Source organism: Acanthisitta chloris, unplaced genomic scaffold (assembly GCF_000695815.1).
Source record: "Acanthisitta chloris isolate BGI_N310 unplaced genomic scaffold, ASM69581v1 scaffold9352, whole genome shotgun sequence".
Taxonomy (NCBI): domain Eukaryota; kingdom Metazoa; phylum Chordata; class Aves; order Passeriformes; family Acanthisittidae; genus Acanthisitta; species Acanthisitta chloris.
This window is the reverse complement of record NW_008660989.1, coordinates 58,687-81,713: the sequence shown is the minus strand read 5'-3', so window position 1 is coordinate 81,713 and position 23,027 is coordinate 58,687. Positions and strand designations below refer to the sequence as shown.

At 37.3% G+C, this 23,027-nt stretch overlaps 1 protein-coding gene across 1 annotated transcript in view; it reads left to right on the top strand.

Annotated features, from left to right (window-relative positions):
* Nucleotides 1-221: 221 nt before the first annotated feature.
* FAT1 (FAT atypical cadherin 1) overlaps nt 222-23,027 on the top strand; it is a gene marked incomplete at its 3' end in the record, with an annotated part of 78,463 nt that continues 55,657 nt past the window's right edge. The window contains exon 1 of the mRNA XM_009070043.1: nt 222-3,489. Coding sequence (XP_009068291.1) covers nt 222-3,489 — 3,268 coding nt within the window. The remainder of the gene's footprint in view (nt 3,490-23,027) is intronic.

Genomic DNA, 23,027 nt, shown 5'->3' with positions numbered 1-23,027 from the left:
TTTTGTCTCCTAGATTCTTGGCACTTTATGGGATTTTTTTACTACTGTAAATAGTTTTGTAACTTTCTGCAAGAAAAGGCTGTAATCTAGATGTGTGACTTACAGTTTTCTTTCAGGCACGAATTCTGAACTAAACATCAAGGTTATTTGATAAATACTCGAACTGGCCCAAGTCTTACAACATTTCTTTCTTGTTTCAGGTTTTCTTTGTAATTGCTGCCATGGGAAGATACTTGACTATGCTGTTGCTGCTGATGCTGCTGGTGCAGCATTTTGGAAACTGTGAAGGAAATCAAAGGCCACATCATGCTCTACAAATGCAATTTACACAAGTACAGTATAATGCCACTGTGTATGAGAATTCTGCAGCCAAGACTTACGTTGGGCATCCAGTGAAAATGGGCATTTACATTACAAATCCATTGTGGGACCTAAGATATAAAATTATTTCTGGTGACAATGAGAACTTGTTCAAAGCTGAAGAATATGTTCTTGGTAACTTTTGCTTTTTGAGAATACGGACCAAGGGAGGAAACACAGCTATCCTTAACAGAGAGGTGAAAGACCATTATATGCTGACTGTTAAAGCAGTTGAAAAAAATACAAATGCTGAAACGCGCACGAAGGTCAGGATACAGGTACTGGATACAAATGACTTGCGACCTTTGTTTTCTCCAACATCTTACAGTGTTTCCTTGCCTGAAAACACAGCAATAAGGACCAGCATTGCAAGAGTCAGTGCAACAGATGCAGATATAGGAACAAATGGAGAGTTCTACTATAGCTTTAAAGAAAGAACTGATGTGTTTGCTATACATCCAACTAGTGGAGTGGTAGTTCTAACTGGTAGACTTGACTACTCGGACACTAAGCGTTATGAGATGGAAATTCTTGCAGTGGACCGTGGGCTGAAGCTGTATGGTAGCAGTGGCATAAGTAGCATGGCAAAACTGACTGTCCATGTAGAGCAAGCAAATGAATATGCCCCTGTTATTACAGCTGTTATGTTGACTCCATCAGAATCAGACAAAGACCCAACGTATGCAATTGTGACCGTAGAGGACAACGATCAGGGTTCAAATGGGGAAATAGCATCATTAAATATTGTTGCAGGAGATGCACTTCAACAGTTCAAAACAGTGAGGTCGGTTCCAGGAGGTAAAGAATACAGAATAAAAGCCACTGGTCACATTGATTGGGACAGTCACCCTTTTGGATACAACCTTACCCTTCAAGCTAAGGATAAAGGGAATCCCCCACAGTTTTCTTCTGTAAAAGTTGTACATGTGACATCACCTCAATTTAAGTCTGGCCCTGTCAGATTTGAAAAAGAGATATATAGAGCTGAAATAAGTGAATTTGCCCCTCCAAACACACCTGTGATAATGGTGAAAGCTGTGCCTAGTTACCCACATTTAAAATATGTATTTAAAAACACACCAGGCAAAGTGAAATTCAGTTTAAACACTCACACTGGTCTGATTACCACGTTAGAACCCATAAAAGCACAATATGCATCTCATTTTGAACTTGAAGTTGTGACAAGTGACAGAAGAGCTTCTGCAAAAGTATTAATTAAGGTACTAGGCATGAATAGCAATCCTCCTGAATTTACTCAGACATCCTATAAAGCCTCCTTCGATGAAAATGTGCCCATAGGTACCAGTGTCATGAGAGTAAGTGCAAAAGACCCTGATGAAGGGGAAAATGGTTATGTGACCTATAGCATTGCAAACCTAAATCCTTTGCCATTTGCGATTAACCATTTCAGTGGGATTATTAGTACCTCAGAAGACTTGGATTATGAATTGATGCCAAGGGTTTACAACTTAAGGATTCGTGCTTCTGATTGGGGTATACCATATCGTCGAGAAGTTGAGGTTCCTGTTACTATTATCTTAAATAACTTGAATGACAATATACCTCTGTTTGAGAAAATAAATTGCGAGGGAATAATCCCCAGGGATCTTGGTGTTGGAGAACAAATAACAACTGTCTCTGCTATTGATGCTGATGAGCTGCAGTTGGTGAGATACCAAATTGAATCTGGAAATGAACTGGATTTATTTAGCCTAAATCCAAATTCTGGAGTACTTTCACTCAAACAATCACTAATAGATGGCCTAGGTGCTAAAATGTCTTTTTACAGTTTGAAAATTACAGCTACAGATGGAGAGAACTTTGCAAAACCATTGTATATCAACATAACTGTAGCTAGTAGTCGCAAACCAGTCAACTTGCAATGTGAAGAAACTGGTGTTGCCAAAATGCTTGCAGAGAAACTCTTACAAGCAAATAAATTGCACAATCGTGGAGAAGTTGAGGATGTTTTCTTTGATATTCACTCTGTGAATCTTCATGCACCTCAGTTTAGAAGTACTCTCCCCAGTAGCATTGAGGTAAGAGAAGACCAACCTGTGGGCTCCAGCATACTATTTATGAATGCTACTGATCCTGATACTGGCTTCAGTGGAAAGTTAGTGTATGTTATTTCTGGAGGTAATGAAGACAGTAGTTTTGTTGTTGATATGGAAAGAGGAGTGCTGCGAATTTTATCTCCCCTTGACCGAGAACTGAGAGATAAATATACTCTCAATATTACTGTCTATGATCTTGGAATACCACAGAAGTCTGCCTGGGCTCTTCTAGATATAAAAATTTTGGATGCTAATGACAACCCACCAGAGTTCTTCCAAGACAGCTACTTTGTTGAAGTAACTGAAAACAAGGAGCCAAACAGTGAAATAATTCAAATTGAAGCTACTGATAAAGATTTGGGGGCTAATGGAGAAGTGAAATATTCTCTTCTTACAGATACAGACAAGTTTATTATTAATGCTGTGACAGGAGTTGTGAAAGTTGTAGAAGTTCTGGATCGTGAAGAACAGCATGTCTATTTCCTGAAAATAGAGGCTAGGGACCAACCTACTGAAGAACCACAATTATTTTCAACAATTATTTTGAAAGTGTCTGTAGAAGATGTTAATGACAATCCTCCTAAGTTTATTCCTTCAAATTATCATGTGAAAATTCGAGAAGATCTACCTGAGGGAACTATTATTACGTGGCTAGAAGCCTATGATCCTGATTTAGGCCAGTCAAGTCAAGTACGCTACAGTCTTTTGGACAGTGGAGATGGCACCTTTGATGTTGACAAGCTAAGTGGAGCAATACGTATTGTACAAAGACTGGATTATGAAAAGAAACAACTTTATAACTTGACTGTGCGGGCCAAGGACAAAGGAAAACCCATTTCGCTGTCCTCTACCTGTTACGTTGAAGTTGAGATAATTGATGTAAATGAAAACTTGCACCCTCCACGGTTTTCCATATTTGCAGATAAAGGTTTTATAAAAGAAGATGCCCCTGTTGGCTCCTCAGTAATGACAGTATCTGCTTATGATGAAGATGCAGGGCGAGATGGGGAGATCAGATATTCCATCAGAGATGGATCTGGTATAGGCGTTTTTCGAATAGATGAAGAAAAAGGTAAGGTGGCTTTTTATTATTTTCATATACCAAGTAAAATCATGTGCTAACAAAGATAAGAAAAGCAGTATTGTCACAGTTGACGTTGATTTCGTTAGCACAAAAAGATGTCACCAAAAATACGTCTGCCACTTCGATAAAATTATATTTGTACATTTGATAAGTAATTTTTCTCTCATGTCCCCATTTCTATCCAGTCTACCTAAAGACATTCTTAGGTCTTAGAATCTGTGCCACCTAGCACAAATAAGAATACCATTGATACAAAATGAAGGTCTGCCTCACGTGAACCTTACTGTTGTGTGGTCAGTGGACTGTGAAGCCAAGGCAGCAAACTGCTTTCTGCAGGGATTTTCATGCTTCCTAATCTTAAGTGAAGTATCTTTTTCTTCATTTACTGGAAGTGTGCATGTATGTTATTGCCACACCTGCTGGTTTTGTTAGCTGTCTTTGAGTTGTTGTTAGAGGTGCCCATCTAGAAGTTAGTAAGCAGTGCCTTTTTCATCAAAAGGCTTCTGCCAAAGAAAGCACAAATGCAGCCTTAAAAATCCCTTGTATAAGTGAAGCAGACTGAACTGTTGACTTCATTTACAGTGCATAAACTAATGAGCACCTGGGAAAATTTTTCTAATGCCATATATTCAGAAGAAGCATAATTTTGTTTTCAATAAAATTCTGGTGCTGGCTTCCAACATTTTAGTTGGATGCCTGTGTAGCTACCCATTCATTTATATCTCTGATGAAGTATTGAAATTGAGCTAGTATCTAAGCATCTTAAAATAAATTGAAGAGGAATTTGGTGCAAAATTTGGTTACAGGTTACATGTAGGTAAATGGTGACATATGTAGTTGATGTCTTACAGGAAAAAAACTTGAAACTGAAAATAAATGGCAGTCATATCTGATTCATCCAGTGGCCATTCTGTGTGTTATACATGTATCTCCCAATTGTGAACATGGGTAACAGAGACTCATGAAGTCACTTTACTCTTCAGGGTTCAGGTGAACAAAGTATTAATGGCAATTTTTTTTCTTGTATAGAAAGTCAGTTATGATATTATGAAGTTTGTGGCTAAGGAACCAGCTCTATACGTTGAAATGTAGCATTGCTTTGCTTAGCTTTGCTTTTAACAAAGCACGTAGTTAAGACTGTGGAACAGGTTTTCTAAAAATGGAGAATTGAGTACTTTCCAAGACCAAGTAGTTTCACTTTAAGGCATTTGGTATGTGTGCAGACTGTCCATTAGTGTATCATCATGACTTTGTTTTGACATAAGTACATTCAAGTTTATTGTGCATTAAAATATCTCAGAAGTATTTAGTTGTCCTACAGAATGACTCTGAGTTTGGCAGTTTATTGTACTGCCAAGTAGTGAGAATGAAAGACTGAAGAAATATTTTAGCATGAATCTGTAGATGTGTACCTGTTTCTGGGTATGTGGATAGGTATGTGTATTTTTGTGATGCTCCTACCATGGCAAAATTAGTTGTCTGCATGTGCTGCCTCTTTTGGCACAAAGCTGATTTGCTTTACTGACCAACTGGTGTGAGTTTAAGCAAGCTCCTTTTTATCTGCTGGGTTTACAAATTTGACAGAGCTTGAGGCAAAACCAGCTTCTATTTAATAATCTTGTCCAGGACAGTGGCTCTGTATTTTCAAGGCAGGGGAGAAGCACTGTCTGTATTTATATTTGGTGTCTAGTGTTTGCAGTTCTTCAGGGATGAAGTAGAGGGATTTGGTGGGAATGGTGTGGTGGTGAGGAAGGGTTGCTAGTTTGTAATCTTAGTGAACAAATTCCACTTACAGCACCGGTGTGGGGAAGAAAGTGTGTATTTGTGTTGTTTGGATGTGTTTTTTCTATCTTTTCTATCAAACAGTGATCTGAGTGAACTGAGTGAAGAACATGGAGTATCTACAAACTTGACAATGTAGCTTAAATTTTGTATTTTTTTCTAATTTTTTTATTTTGTAAGAAGCCATCAGAATTGTTACAGAAGGCACTCTGTTCTGCAGTGTCTGAATATTTTTCATGTTCTTCAAAATGGACTGGCCTTGATACAGGGAGCAGACTGATAATTAGTCAAGAAAGCACATTAAAGAATTTGTGAAAGAGGAGATCTGGCAAGCAACTTGGTAACTCTGTCAGCTTGCCAAAGGGCTCTTCTGACTGCCTTTGAGTTACATGTCTCATTCTGCTGTCTTGAAAAGCATCATACTCTAGTTTGAGTTCAAAGATAGATAAACTGGATCTAAGAAGTTATTTGAGTCAACACTTAACTCTTCAGTGGCGAAGAGGAATCCTTTTATGCCTGGCTTATAAGGAATTAAGGACAACAATCACATTTGCAGAAAGACTAGATGATGATGACGATAGAAGAATCAAATAGCTAGTTCCATGTATTGAATTTTTGTTGACTTTCAGGTTCTCTTTTCCATGTTTATTTTTTAATAGTGGAGTTCAAAAGGTGTGAAATTGTATTAGTGTTTGATATTTTACCTGTAATTCTGGAATTTTCACGGGAGAATTTAATATATCTTTGCCACTAAGTCTTGTTTTCCAAGACTTTTATTTGGTTTAGGCCAGTGGGTTTTCGTTATGTTATTTGCAGTGATGTCCAAAGCATTAGAAGTTAATCTCTTAACAGGGAACCCTCGTGCCCCCATACTCCCAAGCTCAGGAGTCAACTTTGATTGCTTTGTTGCCTGATTGCTTTGATGCTTTTCAAGAAGACACAGAAAGAAGTATATTAGGGGTAAATTTGGTAGTGAGTCATAATTTAGCTTTCATGTTAGTATTCTTTAGCCTGAAAAGCCTGTAAAGGCAATAATGATAAGGAAAGAAGAGCAAGATGATAGTTAAGAGGTTTTGAAGCCAGTATTTTTCCTTTCCTAAGCTAAAAGGAAGTGTTTTTCACATGAAGAGTAATAAAGTCATGAAACTCATTTCCTCAGGAAGTTATAGAGATTGAAAGTATGGCTAAAGAAAATAAATGGTACTAATGAGATTATTTCGAGGTTCAGCCTCATACTATCTCCAGCTCATAAATTGTTACTGGAAGCCAAGTGGGTAAGGGGGAGAGATCAGAGGTCATCGCTCAGTATATGATTCAGAAGTATGACAGTGCATTGTGACTGTTGTTATACAGAGATAGAATTGCATAATAAATGGAAAGGGTCTTATAACAGTATGAGAGGGAAAATGTTAAAATGAGATTTCTGTGCCTTGAATTTATACAATAAAGCAATTTGTTTACCTTTAGGTGTGTGTTGAGGAGAACTTGGAATTTAAGATAGCTTGTTATATGTGAGCTAGACTGAAGTCTGTAAATTGAGTTGATCAATTGGCTATATAAATTGCCTACTAAAGCAGCTGTAAAATATCTTCCCAAGGAATCTGATAGGGAGTTGAGCACATTGGTATGTATTAATAATAGAATGCATTGTGTTGATGCAGTTCCCAGCATGCCACAAAAAAACCCCACTGTACCATCTAAATCCCATTAGCATTGAGCAATAAAAGTGAGATAAATCATGCCAATACCATGCTGCTACTTCCATTAAAAAAAAATCCAAGGAATGATAGAAGCAATTGCTGGAGGAAAACCTAAAGCAGAAACTTTGTGGAACCAAGGCAATACTGAAACTTCTTCCTTCCTTGTCTCAGTTTTCATTCCAGTAGGCAAGCAGGGAAAAGGACAGTGTCTTCCTGTTTACTTTCTGGTTGTCAGATATAAGGATGGAGTTATTTTTGTTAACTATTTATACTCCTCAAAGGTTAAATGAAAGATGTAAGCTCTAGGTTGTGTTAGGAAGAACTCTTAGTACTTCTTTCAGTTGTTTAGGTTGGTGACCAGTGTTGCTCACTGGTCTGGATGTAACTATCATGAGAGCACCAGCATGTGGTGGGCAAGTTTCCATACTGATTTTCAGCTGTAAAAATGAGAACTGCTGCTAGTTTTGTTCAGCGTTCACTCTTCTGCACAGAAATTTTTCCAAACGGGTTACTCTTCTTCATGAGATATTAGAGCTTCTAGCTTGAGAGCTGGTTTTTTATCTTGTTTCAAGGTTGTTTTCTTCTAGTTTTGGTTTTCTTTCTGGTGCTCAAAGTTTAGATAGCTGAGGGAGCCAGCAGTCTGTCTGTGTAGGTGCCTTGGGTCATTAAGCCCCAGAAAGGTCTCCGTGAAATGTTGATAGAAGATGGGAGGCCATCTGGAAACCTGATGTTCAGAAATGAAGGAAGTTTTAAGGAATGAATTCTGTGGTGTCCTGTTGTTTCTAACCAATTGGGTATTAGAGCAGTTGCAGTTACAACCCTTGTACACGCAGATGCTGCATGCTACATGTAGGCCCTGTGCAGTAAGGTTTCCCATGATGACAGTTTGAGTTATTTTATAAGCACATTGGTGTCAGAAACTTAACTGCTACTTCACCTTGCAAGGCTACTAGCAGGTGTCTTCTAAAGTTCTGCAGTTGAGGGTATTTCCCAGCACATAATCTAATTCCAGAATGGTATTGTCTGATGTGATTGTCTGAACCTCATGCATGAAAACCTTATTACTTGTGTATTACTGTTATTTCAGTAATCCAAGTTTAAGTTATTAGACCATGAGTGTTACACAGTAGCAGTAATTCTGCTTTAACAGAAACAATAAAGTCCAAAGTGATTAATTTGCTGACTTAAAAAGATGTACGTATGACTGTGTGTTATTACAACAAAGATCTGTCTAGCCTGATACGCTGCCTCCAGTAGCATAGGCAGGGCACACACATGACACATCCTCCTAATACCTTCCCAGTCTCTGGTTCTTTTTTACTGGGGGAGTTCTCGAGTCACATGTGGTTTATAACATTTAGCATGTTTATCTTGTGTAGTCTTCCATTGGAACTGTGTAATTTTCAAGTTTAGCCTTGCTACCATGATAAGGAAAGATGATTTGTTTTGGTAAAGAATATTAAGGAGCAAGTTAAAAAATGTTAACGGGGGCATGTGGAAGAAAATGAATTTTATTGCACTAGCTCTGTGTGCGTAAAATACCATCAGTAAAGCTTAATGGCTATAAGATGCTGTTTTTAATATCAGCAGAACTATTTCCAGCTGTGAAGACAGTAATTCATTAAGTAGAATTAATAGGGTTTTAACTATGTAAAACAAAGTATTGAATTATACTCTTAAAGGGAACAGAGCATGGCTATACATAAAAGTATGTTAGCATTTCTTTGTGGTGTTTAAGTGCATTCACTTAAATGCAGGATACCATTAACCTTTATACATAAGGGATAGTTTGAAGTTTTGTTTCTTCAGTGATCTTCGGCTTTAGAGCTTTTCATTCAGTCATTGCACCACTCAGAGTTCTTGAGTTTTAGTATGAAGATAGGCATTAGCAAAGTTTAAATACTGTGATCCTCAGAGGAGCAGAACACTTAAGTAGCTGCTGGACAGCTGTTAAACCAGCACCATTGTCCAGAAGAGAAACCAACTGGCCTGCATCTGTGCCAACAGCTCTTGTACCTTTAGGCAGGGTGGCTGCACCCAGGTTGTCTGTTGGGAATGCTGTCTGCCCCAGTTCAACTCCTAACTGTGCCCTGGGGCTCTTTGAAAGAGTGGCAGCTGGCTCAAGCCAAAAGCAGTTCCAGTGGTGTACAGAATCAAGTTCCAGTGCCCAGGAACATTTTCTGTCTGTTGGTTGTACAGATGTAGTCATAAACCACTTGAAAGTAGGGGAGGCAGTTTTAGTCCAAACTGAGATTAGTATGATTTGGTTTTAAGTTGATTATAGTTAAGCAGCCTTATTTTTCTCTTTCAGTGAGTGATGCATCTTGAAATTGCTCATTCCATATACTTTGTTACCCTTTCTGTATAAGTCATTAATATAAACACAAAGATATATGAAAACTTAGTTTTCCCCAGTATAAATGTAGGTAAAAAAAGAGAAAGCAAAAAAAAACCACCAAGAAGTTCTTAATAATTCCCATTTTTCAACTGTACAAGTTCCAGACATGCTGCTGTCAAAGGCACATGTTGACTTAGTGCTGTGTTTATTCTGAGTCTTTGCAGATGTGTCAGGTTATCATTCACTGAAAACCATTTAACAGAAAAAAATAATGTTGAGCAAATCTTTCTGTAAGAAAGCTATTAAACATTAAAATTGTAATCGATTAGGTGATGTTGATATTCAGGAAAGGATATTCCAGGTGAGTTTAATATGATTGACTAAATCTTAGAATATCTTCACCTTGTAGCCTGTTTGTTTACAGACATTGTGACAGTGACATTTCCTGCTTGGCTTCTGTCCACTGATGCAGTCTCATTGTCCACATAGGTTTTGAAGTTAATATTCCTTATGTATTTTTACCAGTTAAAAATGAGGACTAAATGGGAAGACCCTCATAGAATAATAGGATCTTCTCACAGTGTTTGCTTCTTGCAAAGCATGGTAGTTCTTCCCATTACTTTTGAAGCGAGAGCTGGATTAGGAGCTGCTCTGTTTCTGCAGAATACTAAATGGTTTCAGCTTTTTGCACAATAAAGTTTTACCCTAGCTAATTCAGGTACAGTCATGAGTGAAGCTCAGAGCGCAGACTGATCTCCCAGGTATCTAATTAGCTTTTCAGGCAAGCTTTTTTTCCCATCCTACCCTGAATTCTGTACTGCCACACTACATTGTACTGGAGTAAATGATTTGCCCATATAGCTGTAGCATCTGACTTTATTCAGTGGCTGAGATAAAAATGTGCTAGAGGAAGAATTTAAGATTATTCTGATGTGCTTTGGAAAAAAAATGAACAGCCCTGGAAAAATTGAACCCAAACTGAAAAATATAAAATCAACAAACCCAAAACAACAACAAAAAAATAACCTGAATAACCCTCAACATGCAAAACAGCTCCAAAACAAAACAAAAAAAATAGAATTATTACTAGGTTCTGTAAACTCCAATTTAGAGTTAAATTCTTAAGCCTATGAATGTTAATTTGGAAGGTTAATCTTTTAATTGAGGGATTGCATCAGCACTTCACTTAATGGTTAAGAGCTAAAACCTGATTCTAATGTATGCTGGAGACTTGAATGACATTCTAGTCAGCAAACAGGAGGTTTTTTCTTAATCAAAGGATTTGGGAGATTATTACTGGGTTCTGGAATTGGTGGGTCAGTTGTAACACAGACATCTGGAAGAGACTGTGAGATCAAAGCCTGGAATTAGAACACACAGCAGCAAGCCTGAGAGCGTTCCAGAAGCACGTGGACGATGCTCTCAGGCAAATGGTGTGATTCCTGGGAATGTCCTGTGCAGGGCCGAGAGTTGGACCTGATGATCCTCGTGGGTCATTTCAAACTCCAAATATTTTGTGATTCTATAATCTATTTATTTGAGTATTGTATAATTAAAGCTCTTGAAAGAATTCAAGTAACGCTTTCTGAGTTTCAGGAGAATTTTTTTGGTGCGTATCAGGATAAAAGTGTGTGTTGGGTTCGGGTGGGTTTTTTTGTGTTTTGAGAAATGTTAGGAACATATCTGTTCCAGAAATTTTAGTTTATGCTAAATAAAAAATTCAGCTATTGTAATTTTGGAAACAAAGTAGTTTATGTCAGAGATGGAGAATTAGTCATTTCCTTAGCCTTCTCTCTGAGAAATTTATTAAAAATAATACAGCATTTGAAAACGTAGGAGTGGGCAAGTGAAGATTACTTTGGCAGTTAACTGCTCTGGGAAGATATTTTAATGGTGATACATGTTCAGTATTTTTTCTAGTGACATATTTATTTTGTGCTTTGCCTGGGCATTCCCTCCCTTTGGTATTGAATTGAGAATGATGAGCAGCATGAGAAGAACTTCACTTGACTGGGAGACAAAATGTACACATTTCAAGTCTGCCACTGGCACTCTTGTGAATCCTTTGCAGAAGAGTCCTTACCAAGCTTCTCCAGAGCCACCAGAAGAAACATTTTGTTGCAACAGTGGATAATAATGCCACTTAACAGTATCGTGCCCACCCAAACAAATGAACTTGTTTTTTAAAGCATTTATCCCATATTTTTATGACTTTTCTTCCCTACCATAACTTTCAGTGATAGCCAAGCATGGGATACATGGATCAGAACTTAAATCCTAGCTTGGTCTGCAAGATGGGAGAGACAACTGTATCTGTGTGGGACACTTAAAGTGAGGAGGTGTATTTGTGGTCATTAATTACAGATATTTAAATAACTTCTGTAAACTATTTCTAAAATGGGGTAATATTTTTTGCTTTCTAGTTAAGGATGTGCAGTGGATTTGCATGTGTTCAGTATGATGTTGAAAAGGAGTGTGAAGTTGATATAGAAGATGGTCTGTGCTGTTTAATTCTGGTTTTGTGGCATTTTCCCCTTAGTGACATTAAGGCAAAGTCATGCCATTGTGTAAGAAAAAATTAGTTATGTTTAAAAAAGAAGTAATTGTGCCTAAATTGAGTAGTATTTTGAGTTGAAAAAACATTTGCTGAAAATTTCATGCAACTCAAATATATTTTCCACCTATTTGTTATGGTTTTAAAAATGAGGCATTTGGCACATAGGTTCTGTTTTATGAGACAGTACAAATAGTTGTAACAGCAGCTTACTAAGGATGACTTCTGTATCTCTAGATTGTCTCCAGTATTAGGACAAAGTTGAAAATCTTTTTTAAAGAAGTATAGACCCAGTTCAGCATGAATTGTGTCTGTTTAAAGAAACAAAGGTAAGAGCCAGAGACGTACTGTCTGTCCGTTAGACTGAGGACAAGTCCTAAATTTGCTGCTATCCATAAAAAAAACCAATCCAGAAAGTATTTTCATAGAAGATAACAGACTTTTGGGTGTGAGTTATTTTGCTTTATTGCTGGTGCCATAGACTGGCTTCCTGACACCTGAATTTAGTCAAGTGCATATGAGTACTAGAGTGCAGAAGAGGTTATGTGGTTAACCTGTCAGGGACTATCTGAATTTGACTGCAGTTTGCAGCTTAGTACTTACTGTACTGAGGGTGTGATTATGTTCAGTCTAAGGCCTGGAACTTGTGGTGTCACTGGGTTAACCTGTGGTACAATGCTGTCTCGTGTTTCTTTTCAGGTGCATCAAACTAAGCCTGGCTTTAAGAACTAATGTTGAGTTTCAGTTTGGCGGAAGTTAGAGGCCTGGATTTGAACCATGGTCCTGAGCAGCCTGGAGCTAGGGCATTACTTTTTTTTCTTAAGCTCGAAAGAAGCTATGTACCTTGCATTTGTGATAGTGTTTACTCCCAAGTCTATTAGGTTGTTAATGTAGCATTTAGAATGCTGTCTTTGGAAAAAGCTGAATTAGTTTTAGACAAATACATTCATCTTATGTTTTCTGTTGGCAGGAGGAGTCTTCCAAAGTAGTTGGAGTTTTCTTAGGTATCCTGCTGAGTAAAACATCACCTTAGCTGCCAAATAGAGATCCCGTACAAAAGCTGGGGCTCCCCTCCTCTACTGCAGGCATGCTGAAAGTAAGGGATTGTTTTGTTGTGAAAGGTGTTGATTGGGTTACAACTTGGTTTGCTGAGAGCAGAGCTGCCTGGGGGCTGTGTCTTTGTAAGAGATGGACTGAGGCTAAACCACATGCAGTCCCCAAGATTACCTTATAAGCAGCAATCAGTTCAGGCAGCAGAGTACATATTAAGGGCCTATTAACTTGCTTGGATCTCTCTTGGACTTGAAAAGTGCTTGTGAGCAGAGGAATAGTAAGGGTTGCCAAAAGCTATGGAAGGGTGCATCTTGCCATATCACTGCTGGTACATCTGTTGAATTGAGGATTTATTTCCTGCTAAGCATCTGCTTAGCTTTTGAAGTACATATTGGAGTCAAAGGAGGGGAGTTTGAAATGATTGCGTAATGTTTATTCTATTCTTTGAAGATTTTAGACTTTAATCATACAGCATTTGGATGTATTTAACAAAGGACAAACCTACATGAGTATTTGGCAAACTTCCACAACTTATTACATGCAGTAGTTGCAACTTTAGAACTTGAGTTTAAAAATACTTTGGGCCTTGCTGCAACTATGTTTTGCAGGTCCATTGTGTAATCTGTGTATCATTCTTAGTGTATATGTGACTTTATTATGCTGGACACCTGAACGTGACCAGAAATGAATTTTTGATTCATCACTCTCGATGTGGCTCAAGAAAAAACCTCTAGCATTCCAGTCCTATCAGAGAGGGTTTTTTTTGAAAACCGAAGTGTCCAAAGAATCTAGCAACAGGACTGCAACAGATATTTTCTTTATTCAGAAATGAGGTTTCCTTAACACACTTCCAATAGCTGCTTCTATTTAATTTAAATTTTTTTTTGTGAGAAAGGTTAATCAATGTGTTTGTGGTTCTTGCACATAGTTGCATGATTTCAATAGGCATTAGGGTTAAAGAGCAAACTGCTGAGCTAGTGGATATAAATTGACTTGACCTAATAGTAGTGGTGGTCATTAATAGTTCTTTCTGCTCAGAGTTCTGTGTCTTTGCAGACTGGTCAGTGTGGTACTGCTGATACCAGAACTGAATATCTACCTACATGACAGGGGAGGTTGCACACAGAAAAATTCAGTAATTGCATTGTTTTATTGCCTAATCTACCTAGAGTTATACTCAATTACACATCACTTCCAAAATCTGCATGTTTCTTAAATCAGTTATTTTGAGTGTTTATATAAAAGGCAATTTTTTATTTTGCTGATGCAAAAAGCCTGAAACCACTTCTGTATACAAAAGAAGTGAAAATTCCTGAGATTTGGTTTTCAAATTGCTGATCATAGTGCACTTACTCATACTTTGTGCAGGAGTTAAGGATTTAAAGATTATTACATTAAAAATTTAAAAATGCAAGCAGCATAATTGCAGAATAACCTTCTGATTTTAGTGTTACTGGTAATGTACATGAGCATAACAAAGATGCTCCAGTCCCGTGCATAAAAAAATGAAGATATTGGTAACATAATGTGTTGAAAGTGAATACAGAATGAATGAATAATGTGTTAAAAATTAATACAGACTTCTCATGTGATGCCTGTAGGCCTGGTTGTATTTATGAGGGAGAAAGAGTTTGGTAGTTCAGCTTGTAAGATGTTCAGTGCAAAGAAGTTTATGATGGAATTATGGAATTAATACATGATCTTTGATGTTTGTACCTTGTCTCCTCCATTTCTCCAAAGCTGTGAGAGTGACATGCATAGCTTTTCACAGGGAATAACTCTCCATTTTGCAGGGTTTTATATTTTTTTTTTAATCCCCCTCTTCCTTTTGCTTGTAGATTTACCATGACAGGGTATATCCTGTCTCTATGAAAATTAGAGATTGCTGTCTAATGATAAGGGTTTAATTTGCAACGAATCAGACATGTGGAAACTTCTGTCTGTGGAATTTTCTGTTTGATCTGAGAGGAATGCCCTTGCTGTGCCCTTCCTGTAATGAAAGCAAGGTAGACTGAATCAAAGTGATTCTAGATAAGATTGGAATGTGTGCATTGGTTATTCCTCTTATTATATTTGGTGTTGCAGTTCTGGACATATATATTATTTTATTCAAGTGATTAACAGCATAGGTTACTGAAAGATACCTCTTTCTTCCTGTTTTAGTTGAAAGTGCTGGGTTTTTATTGATTAAATTCCTGAGTTAATTACTTAGGTTTGAACATGGAAAATCTTGGTCACAGAAACAAATCTTGCCAGCAAAATATTGCATGTGCTTTGATACTACATTATCTTTTCATTACTGTAAATAATTTTACAGTGTTCACCATATCTTCTGTCTTAGAGATTTTTTTAGGTGTAACATTGTGAGGAATGGCTAACAGTTTCTCTCCTTGTCTTTATTACACAAACAGTTAATGATTAACAAATGTCCAGCTGCCTGTGCAAGGAATGTTAATTATGTTGGGAGGGGGGAAGGAAAGATGACTATGCCTTTACATAAGAAATCTGGTATGATAGTTCATTTTGAAGGTAGCTTGAATATTACAGTACTAATTTTAGCAGATAAATCAGAAATGGAAAAATGACCTGTGCATTTCTATGATGTTTGGTTATATCTATCAGCTTCCTACCTGTGCTCCTAGTCAGTAGAGTAATACTTTGGGTTGCCTGTGTTGGTCCAGGCCATTATAAAGTAACAGAAGATGTAAGATCTGACAATTTGTTGATAAGTGGATTACTTTGCATATGGATATAGACAAAACATGGCTAGAAAAATAATTCAAAAGTGCAAATTATAAGAGAAACTTCCTGCTTGCTTAAAAATGCTCATGCTGAATGGTTAAATTTTGTAGTGAAATTTTAGACTGACTTGAATCTTTGCAGACGTAGATAAGGCAGGGGAGGAAAGTGTGAGAAGGTCCAAAAACTGTTAGCGAAAGATGAAGTGTCAAGTTGTCATTGACTCAAGTGACACATCAGTTTTAGTGTGCATTGTTTAATAAGTTGAGGGAGTGATGATTAGAGTGAGAGCAAGATTACTGCAGATTATGTGGATTAAGTTTTTCAGTGAATTTTGATCCAGCATGTGATGATAGGAGGAAATGTAGTAAGAAATACATGTCATGCTATGTCTGTAATTCCAGGGGTGATAAAAACTCCTTGGGAAAATGAGTCATTGAGTCTAGTCAAACGCAAGAATGGTCAGCATTTGAGAATATTTTTCATAACAGTTATCACAGATACTGAGATTTGAGGTCACCTGGTGCAACTCCATGCAGTCACTCTGGATTCTGTGAGTTTCTTAAACCAGGAAAAAATCTTCAGGGCTTCAGGAGCAAAATGCATTTTGTGCCTAAATGGTCTACTATTTACCTACAATCTTGCATTGTTCTTTTAGTTACACTGAATGTACTAGTGTTGACAGAGTTGATCTACTTTTGTTATGGTTCTGTGGCAATTAATTTATTGTTTTATGGAGATTTATTCACATCGCTCATTTCCTTTGGTATTGTTACTAAGGGTGCAGTTATCTTCAGCAAAAAATGTTTCTGTGGGGATTAATTAAGAGCTTTTCCAATGGAAATTCTATCAGAGAGGCTCTGTGGCCTGTTTATCCAAATGCTTGCAGGTTCTACTATTAAGCAATAAATATAAAGTGAGTTTAATTTACAGATTAGGTTTTTTTAACTGTTAACTTGCATTTGTTTCTGCTACTTTTAGTAATCTTTTTCTTCTGGAGTGTGTTGATTAAAACTGTACAGGCAGTTATTTAGGTAAGAAAGACTGAACTGATTTCCCAACAAGCATCCAGGGCCCTTAGAAATAAATATACTTGACATGTGGTAAGTCATTTCTAGTTTTCTCATTGGAAGTCTCCTTTTTAGATGTTAGGTATTGATTCTTCAGTGTGCATGTAAGAATGTGCTTGATACAGTATTCATAACCAAAGAAAATGAACATAGTATTATAGTACCAAAGTTCTTTGCCTTCATGATTTGTCTATCTTGAAGTTTTTACTTAAAACGAGACATGTTCAGAAATGTTTGTGTATGCCCTTGTGTTTAATTTGATTCATATGCAGCGGCACATAAGGCTAATTAAAAAATAATAGTGTGACAGGTACTGATCAGTGTAGAATCCCCTCTGGATACATGAGTTGAAATAAAGTCTGAATAAATAAATGGATACTTTGTAAGTTAATAAATCTGACTTTGTCAGAATAAGGATGAAAATGTCTTTTGAAGTCACTGGATCCCAGATGCTTTAATCTCATGACTTTGTTGATTTGCTTTGTTCTCCTAGCACTGGCATGCCCACAGGTATACCAGCTCTTCTTTGTACACATAAATCTGCTTGGGAGGAACATTTCTGTTCTCATTAATTAAGTGCCACTGTGTGTATAGCTACCTGGTGCAGTAACATGAATAGCAGTAATAGCCTGATTTCCAGTATTTCTCCACATGCTACTTGCCTTTTGGTAGGTACCAGTATCTTTTCTTGCTCAGAACTGGTGTGGAAATTCATTGTTAACCAGCAGTTTCTGCAACTGAAATTAGTTTGGAGATCAAAAACTTGAAGCACAGTTGTGGCAGTCCAAAACACAAATGCGAAAAGTAACACACACGTGCTGAACGACAATTTTTTTGCACCTGGGTTTGCCATGAGCCAGTGTTGCTGTGGAACACAGCTGGAATTGCTTATTACTGGAGGGGAGGACTGCTCTGTTGGACTTGCCAGGCCTTCAGAGTCACTTTGCAGGCGTAATACAAAGTAGGCTGCAGTTGTTCGAATTCATATGCCCTTTTTGATGGCAGAGAAGTGCTGTGTATGCAGAAAAAGGTTCTTGGGATACATGGAGCAATTTTCCTTATTAAAATGGTCATTAAACCTTGACATTTATAGACAAACACTATGAAATTTAAAAGTATACTTTTTGCAGAGCCATCCAGGTTTTAATAGTTTGCAGAGATCTAACAGCTAGATCCTTTTGGATCAACAAACCAGTTTCTGAACAATTAAATGTGTTGCTCTTGTGCATAATTGGCTTCCCATGCGTCTCACTGTTTTCCTTGTAGCCTCTTCTTCTGCCTAAGGGGGACCTAGGTTAATCTGTCAACTCCAGTTAGTTTTGAAATTCCTGGGGCCATTTATAGAGGAATTTCCTCTTTAGAGGCTCCCTATTTCCCAGCTAAATTATTAGAGTGGTAGTATTACCACACTCCTTGTCAACAATTCCTTAGTACAAAGAAGACTGGTACTGAAGTTAGAGGAATTTTGCAAGGTGAAGCCAGACTTCTAAAAGCATGTATGTGTTTGTTTGTGTGTGTATGTAAAAAATCCTTGTAAGCCTTAACAAAGAACATAGAAATTGATCCTTTTCATCTCTTATGCAGAGACAAGTACACATTCATTCTAAAAATTCGATTAAATACATTTTCTTGTCTTTGATGTTCATAAGTAAACAAATAGTAGACCTTGCTTGTCTCTGAATTACCCAAGTTTCGGAAGAAATTCTCTGTTGGTCATGAAGGTACCTGAAAAGGGTAGCAATATTATTTCTAAGCGTTTGGCTGAAATAGTTTCTTATCCTAATTTTTTAATACTGTGTAATTTTGTTTCTTGGGGGACAGAAACTAGTTGTGTCTTTACCTGGAGACAAAGTATGTGCTGAATATGAGGGTGTGATGGGAGGAATGATTTGCATCAGATTCTGCAAACTTTGGTCATGTAACACAGTAAGAGAAGCTGCTTCTGTGGGTACAGAGAACCCACATGCTTGGCCCAGGACCTGCTGGCAGTTTGTTCTTTTCTCACTAATATTTTATAAACCTGCTGTAATGTTGATGTAGTAGTGTGGTCAGGCTTTTTCAGCATGTTTTCTCTCAAACCATGAATGAGTGCTCATGTTAATAGCAAAGCTTGCTTTACTTGCGCTCTCTTCAAAGAAACATAGATCGTATGTGGTTGTATTACAATAATTTTTCCTATTGACAGAGGAGTTAACATTTCATTTCCCTAATGTGTACTCATCAGGGGGTTTTTATGTCTCTCCATACTGAGCTTTAGCAACATGGTACTGTTCCTCTGTATGGCAATTATATTGCCTGTCCGAAAGCTTGACATACAAGCAGCCAAGCTGACAGAAATAAGCTGGAGCTATTAAAATAACCGTAAACGAGGCTGACAATGGGAGCTGTCTGCCATTGTCCCAAAAGATTTTTCGAACTGGAAGTAATCAGTTGAGTTCTAAGGCAACCCCATCAGGGATCTTCTAATTGCAAAATTTTCCCCCCTCAACACCCCCCCAACTTCCTGAAAGGAAGTTTACAATCTTTGGGGACATTAGCAGATTTATTGCTTTTAGCCCAGACGATCTAGTACTGAATCATAATTTCTGGGCATAATATTTTATGTAGGCAATTAGAAGAGCATATTTTCAGAACTTTTTATAAATGGTGTAAACACTGTGTTTTCCATTCATTTGACTTGTTTTTATACAAGTATGCAGAAAGCAGTATGTCAGGAACTGGAAGTAGAAATGTTACTGCATCTAATTATTTACAATTCTTTTTTTGCCCCATTTTTATTCAGATTTACGCTTTTAACTAATATGTGGAAAACTTGTTTTCTCAATGTTTGAAAATACAGTTCGTGTGTGGTGTAGAGCTTTAACTAAGCATATCTTTGCTTCTAGGTCTTTGTACGCTCTCTAGATGCTTATTTAAGGGATGGCTACTTTTTACCATGGGCCATCGTGTATTTCTTCAAATTTCTCTGTAGCTATGTTGTTTATAAGCTGCATGTAGCAGAGATCAGTATTGATCCCTTCTCTCCCTCCACTCAAACACAATTCAAGTTATTGTCGTGTGTGATGCATGAACTGTTCTGTGTTTTAAGTTATATGTCAGGGTTTAGATTTGGCCACATGCTGGGGCTCAAAGTTGTTGTCCTCAAAAAGTGTTTTACAATGAATGCATAGAAAACTTCTTTACATATGCAAAAGTGAGTCTGACAGTTTTGACCAGACACCGACAGTGCCTGATTGTTTTGCTAACTACTCTTGCTGTTGTTCTATTAGTGTCATATGGAGAAATTGTTTAATTTCAAATATGGTAATTTTTTAATGGAATTTGAGAGGTTTTGAAAGCTTGTACTGGTATCAAATTTACTTCAGGTATTGGTACAAAACTGGATTTGGCTATATATTTCACTGTGCCTAGACAGTTCAGTGAAGTTAAATTTGAGATATAAAACACATAATCATTTTATTATTATTATTGAAGTTTCACTCTGTTCAGTTTGATTTTGTTCAGTTCAAATTTCAAATCTGTTCCAATGGCGATGGTTCCCATACTCTGTTCAGGGTGGGTTCTGTGTGCTCCAGAAACCGTGTGTGCTCTGCAGGGATATTGTTCCCCTTCCACTTCTAGAACTTGTAATAGCTGGTCCCTGGAAAGAGAGCAAGGAGTGGTGCACTTGACATGGTGGAAAATCTGGCAACTGCTACAGTTCCATCACCTTCTGAAACTGATAGTGATCTTACTTGAAACTTTCTAAGCCTTGATTTGTTAAAAAATGAGCAATTTGTCCTTGAAACAGCAACAAGAGTTGCTTTCCATTTAACAGCCCTGGCTAAGCATGATTTCTCGGCTGGTAGTGCACAAGACACAACTTGAAATGCATATAGCTTTGTATTTCAAAGAACTATAAATAAAATTTAATTAAGTTTTCCAGACTCTGCCTTTATAAATGCTGACAGAGGACTTGAAATTCTGATATGATACTTTCAGCTTAAGTATTTTTCCTAACTTCTCTGAGATAAATTTTTCTGAGCATTCTCTGAAGTCAGAAGTGTAAAGTTTAAGTTTTTTTCACTGCCTTTCTTCAGTACTTGTAAGGAAGAAATACTATATATACATAAAAGCAGATTAAAACCACTGTATAGAAATTTAATATCTAAAGAAATAAGTGGGAAAAATCAGCTGTAGCTGTTAGAAGGAATATTTATATTGATGACAGATGTTAGATGATATTATCTAAAGACTTTAGGGATGCATGGAAAAATCTTTAGTCTATAGCCTGCAAATACAGTTTGTTGCAGAATTTTTCAAGGGTGATTGTGTTTTTGTGGGGTGTGGTTTAGTTTCTTTTGGGGATTTGTTTTATTGGGGTTTTTTAACATTAATTAGCTAAGGGGCTTGTAAAAGGTAAAGCCACCAAATTATTTATAAAATAAATCAGAATGTGTTAATTTAAGATTCAGCTTGGGCAAAATAGAAGAATCACTCAGTGTTTGAAAAGGAAAAATTAAACTATATCTAACTAGATTGAATCACTAGTTAGTTATGCACATTCATATTCCTCAGACGTGTTTGCAAACAATCACCGAATTCTTTGAGGTATGCGAAGCACAATATTGATGGTTTGTTGCCAGGTTACAGTCTTACTAGCTGTGCATAATTAATGCTTCTGGAAAAGAGAAGAGAGAAAAGAGGTGAACATCTCTTGTTCGCATGGGATTCAAAGGCAAGCAATAGTTGCTAAAACTTTGTCCTTCAGGGCTGCAACCAAGGATTATTTATATTCTGAAACAGTAGAGTTTAGTCTGTGTAAATTTTTCAGATGCAAGAAGTCTGATATGCGAGTAGCTTGCATTGTCAGTGATAAGCTTTAAATTGCTATGGAGGAGCTAAAGAGCAAATCATATTTTTCTGGGTGGCTTTTGCACTTTGTTTCATAGAGGCATAATCACGTAATGCTTCCTGTTCAAAGTGCACATGTGATAAAATTATGGAAGGCTAGCACTTTTTCAGCTCAGTTTATTTGTCAAAAATATTACTTCTCTTAAAAAAATGATTGTATATACTTTTTAAAAGTTCACACTGCCTGCCGCAGGTCTTTAATATTTCAAGAGTTAGAGTGCAGTGCCTCTCTTGGCATTCTGCCGTGTTTGTAGAGTGGACAAGCTGACATTTCACTTCTGCAAAAAGAATCTCATTCCATTCCTTCTTCAGAAGGAGATTGTTTCAAGGAATTCACAGGATGAAGGTTTTGGTCTTTTCAGCTGATGTTTTAAGTGGTGGTCAGTTCGTTGTCTCCGTGGCAGGATATACATGAAATTTTCAGTGTTTAAGGACAGTTGTTTCATGTAGAATTAAGACTGGTGTGATATTGTGCTGTCTTTGTTTTGGTTTTACTAAGTGGTTATTTCTTGACTGATCAAATAATAATTTTTCTTGACAGTAGCACTGGATGCTGTTTTAGAAGAATGGTAGACTTTAGGCTCAGTTGTCCCATAACACACTGGTGCTTGGTAGAGGCCTGAGTTACAGTAGCACACCAGCCTCATGGAAAGAAGAATTTTGTTCTTGGGAGATCAACAGGTTATGTGTTTCAAAACCTTCAATTTATGGCATGTAGGCTTGTGACTGTACTTGGCTGCTGCTTTAAGGGTCAGACTATGGCCGTGGTCAGAAGTTATCAGAAAGAAGGAGTTAACAGAAATGCAAATAAACTGGCTAGAGATTTTTTAATTGCTGTAAAAGTGGAAAGAATCTGACCTATGGCACTGACCACAATTAGTAATAGAGTCACAATTTTTACTGCGTACTACAGATGGGTGTAGTACTTGTATATAGTGCACTTCAGTCTGCTGTAGTCTGTTTTATCTTGTGTGACTGAATGCCATAACTAGTAATAAGTTCTGGGGTTTTTTTTCGACTCACCTTGCTTCTTCTTAGCATTTCTGACAAGGATCATAAAGTGGAGGATTAAAAAACCCAACAAAAAATCCCATGTATAACACAAAGGGTTGTGCTTCGTAACTGTCCTGATTTGACTGTGCCTCTAGAACTTACTCTAGGGGAAAAGGAGGACAAAAGAGTATGGATCTGTTCCTTTTTAAGGCCTCTGGGGACTGCTGAGAAGCAGACAAGCACTGCATATTCTCCTATGCCAGATGCTCTTTCCTGGGTTTTAGTTATATATGTGTGTATATATATATTTTTTTCTTTTATGCTGTCAGCTCTGCCTCTGTATTTGTAAAGCTCAGGAAAATGCTTATCATGTCACAAAAGGTAATAGTCTAAGAAAGAGAGGT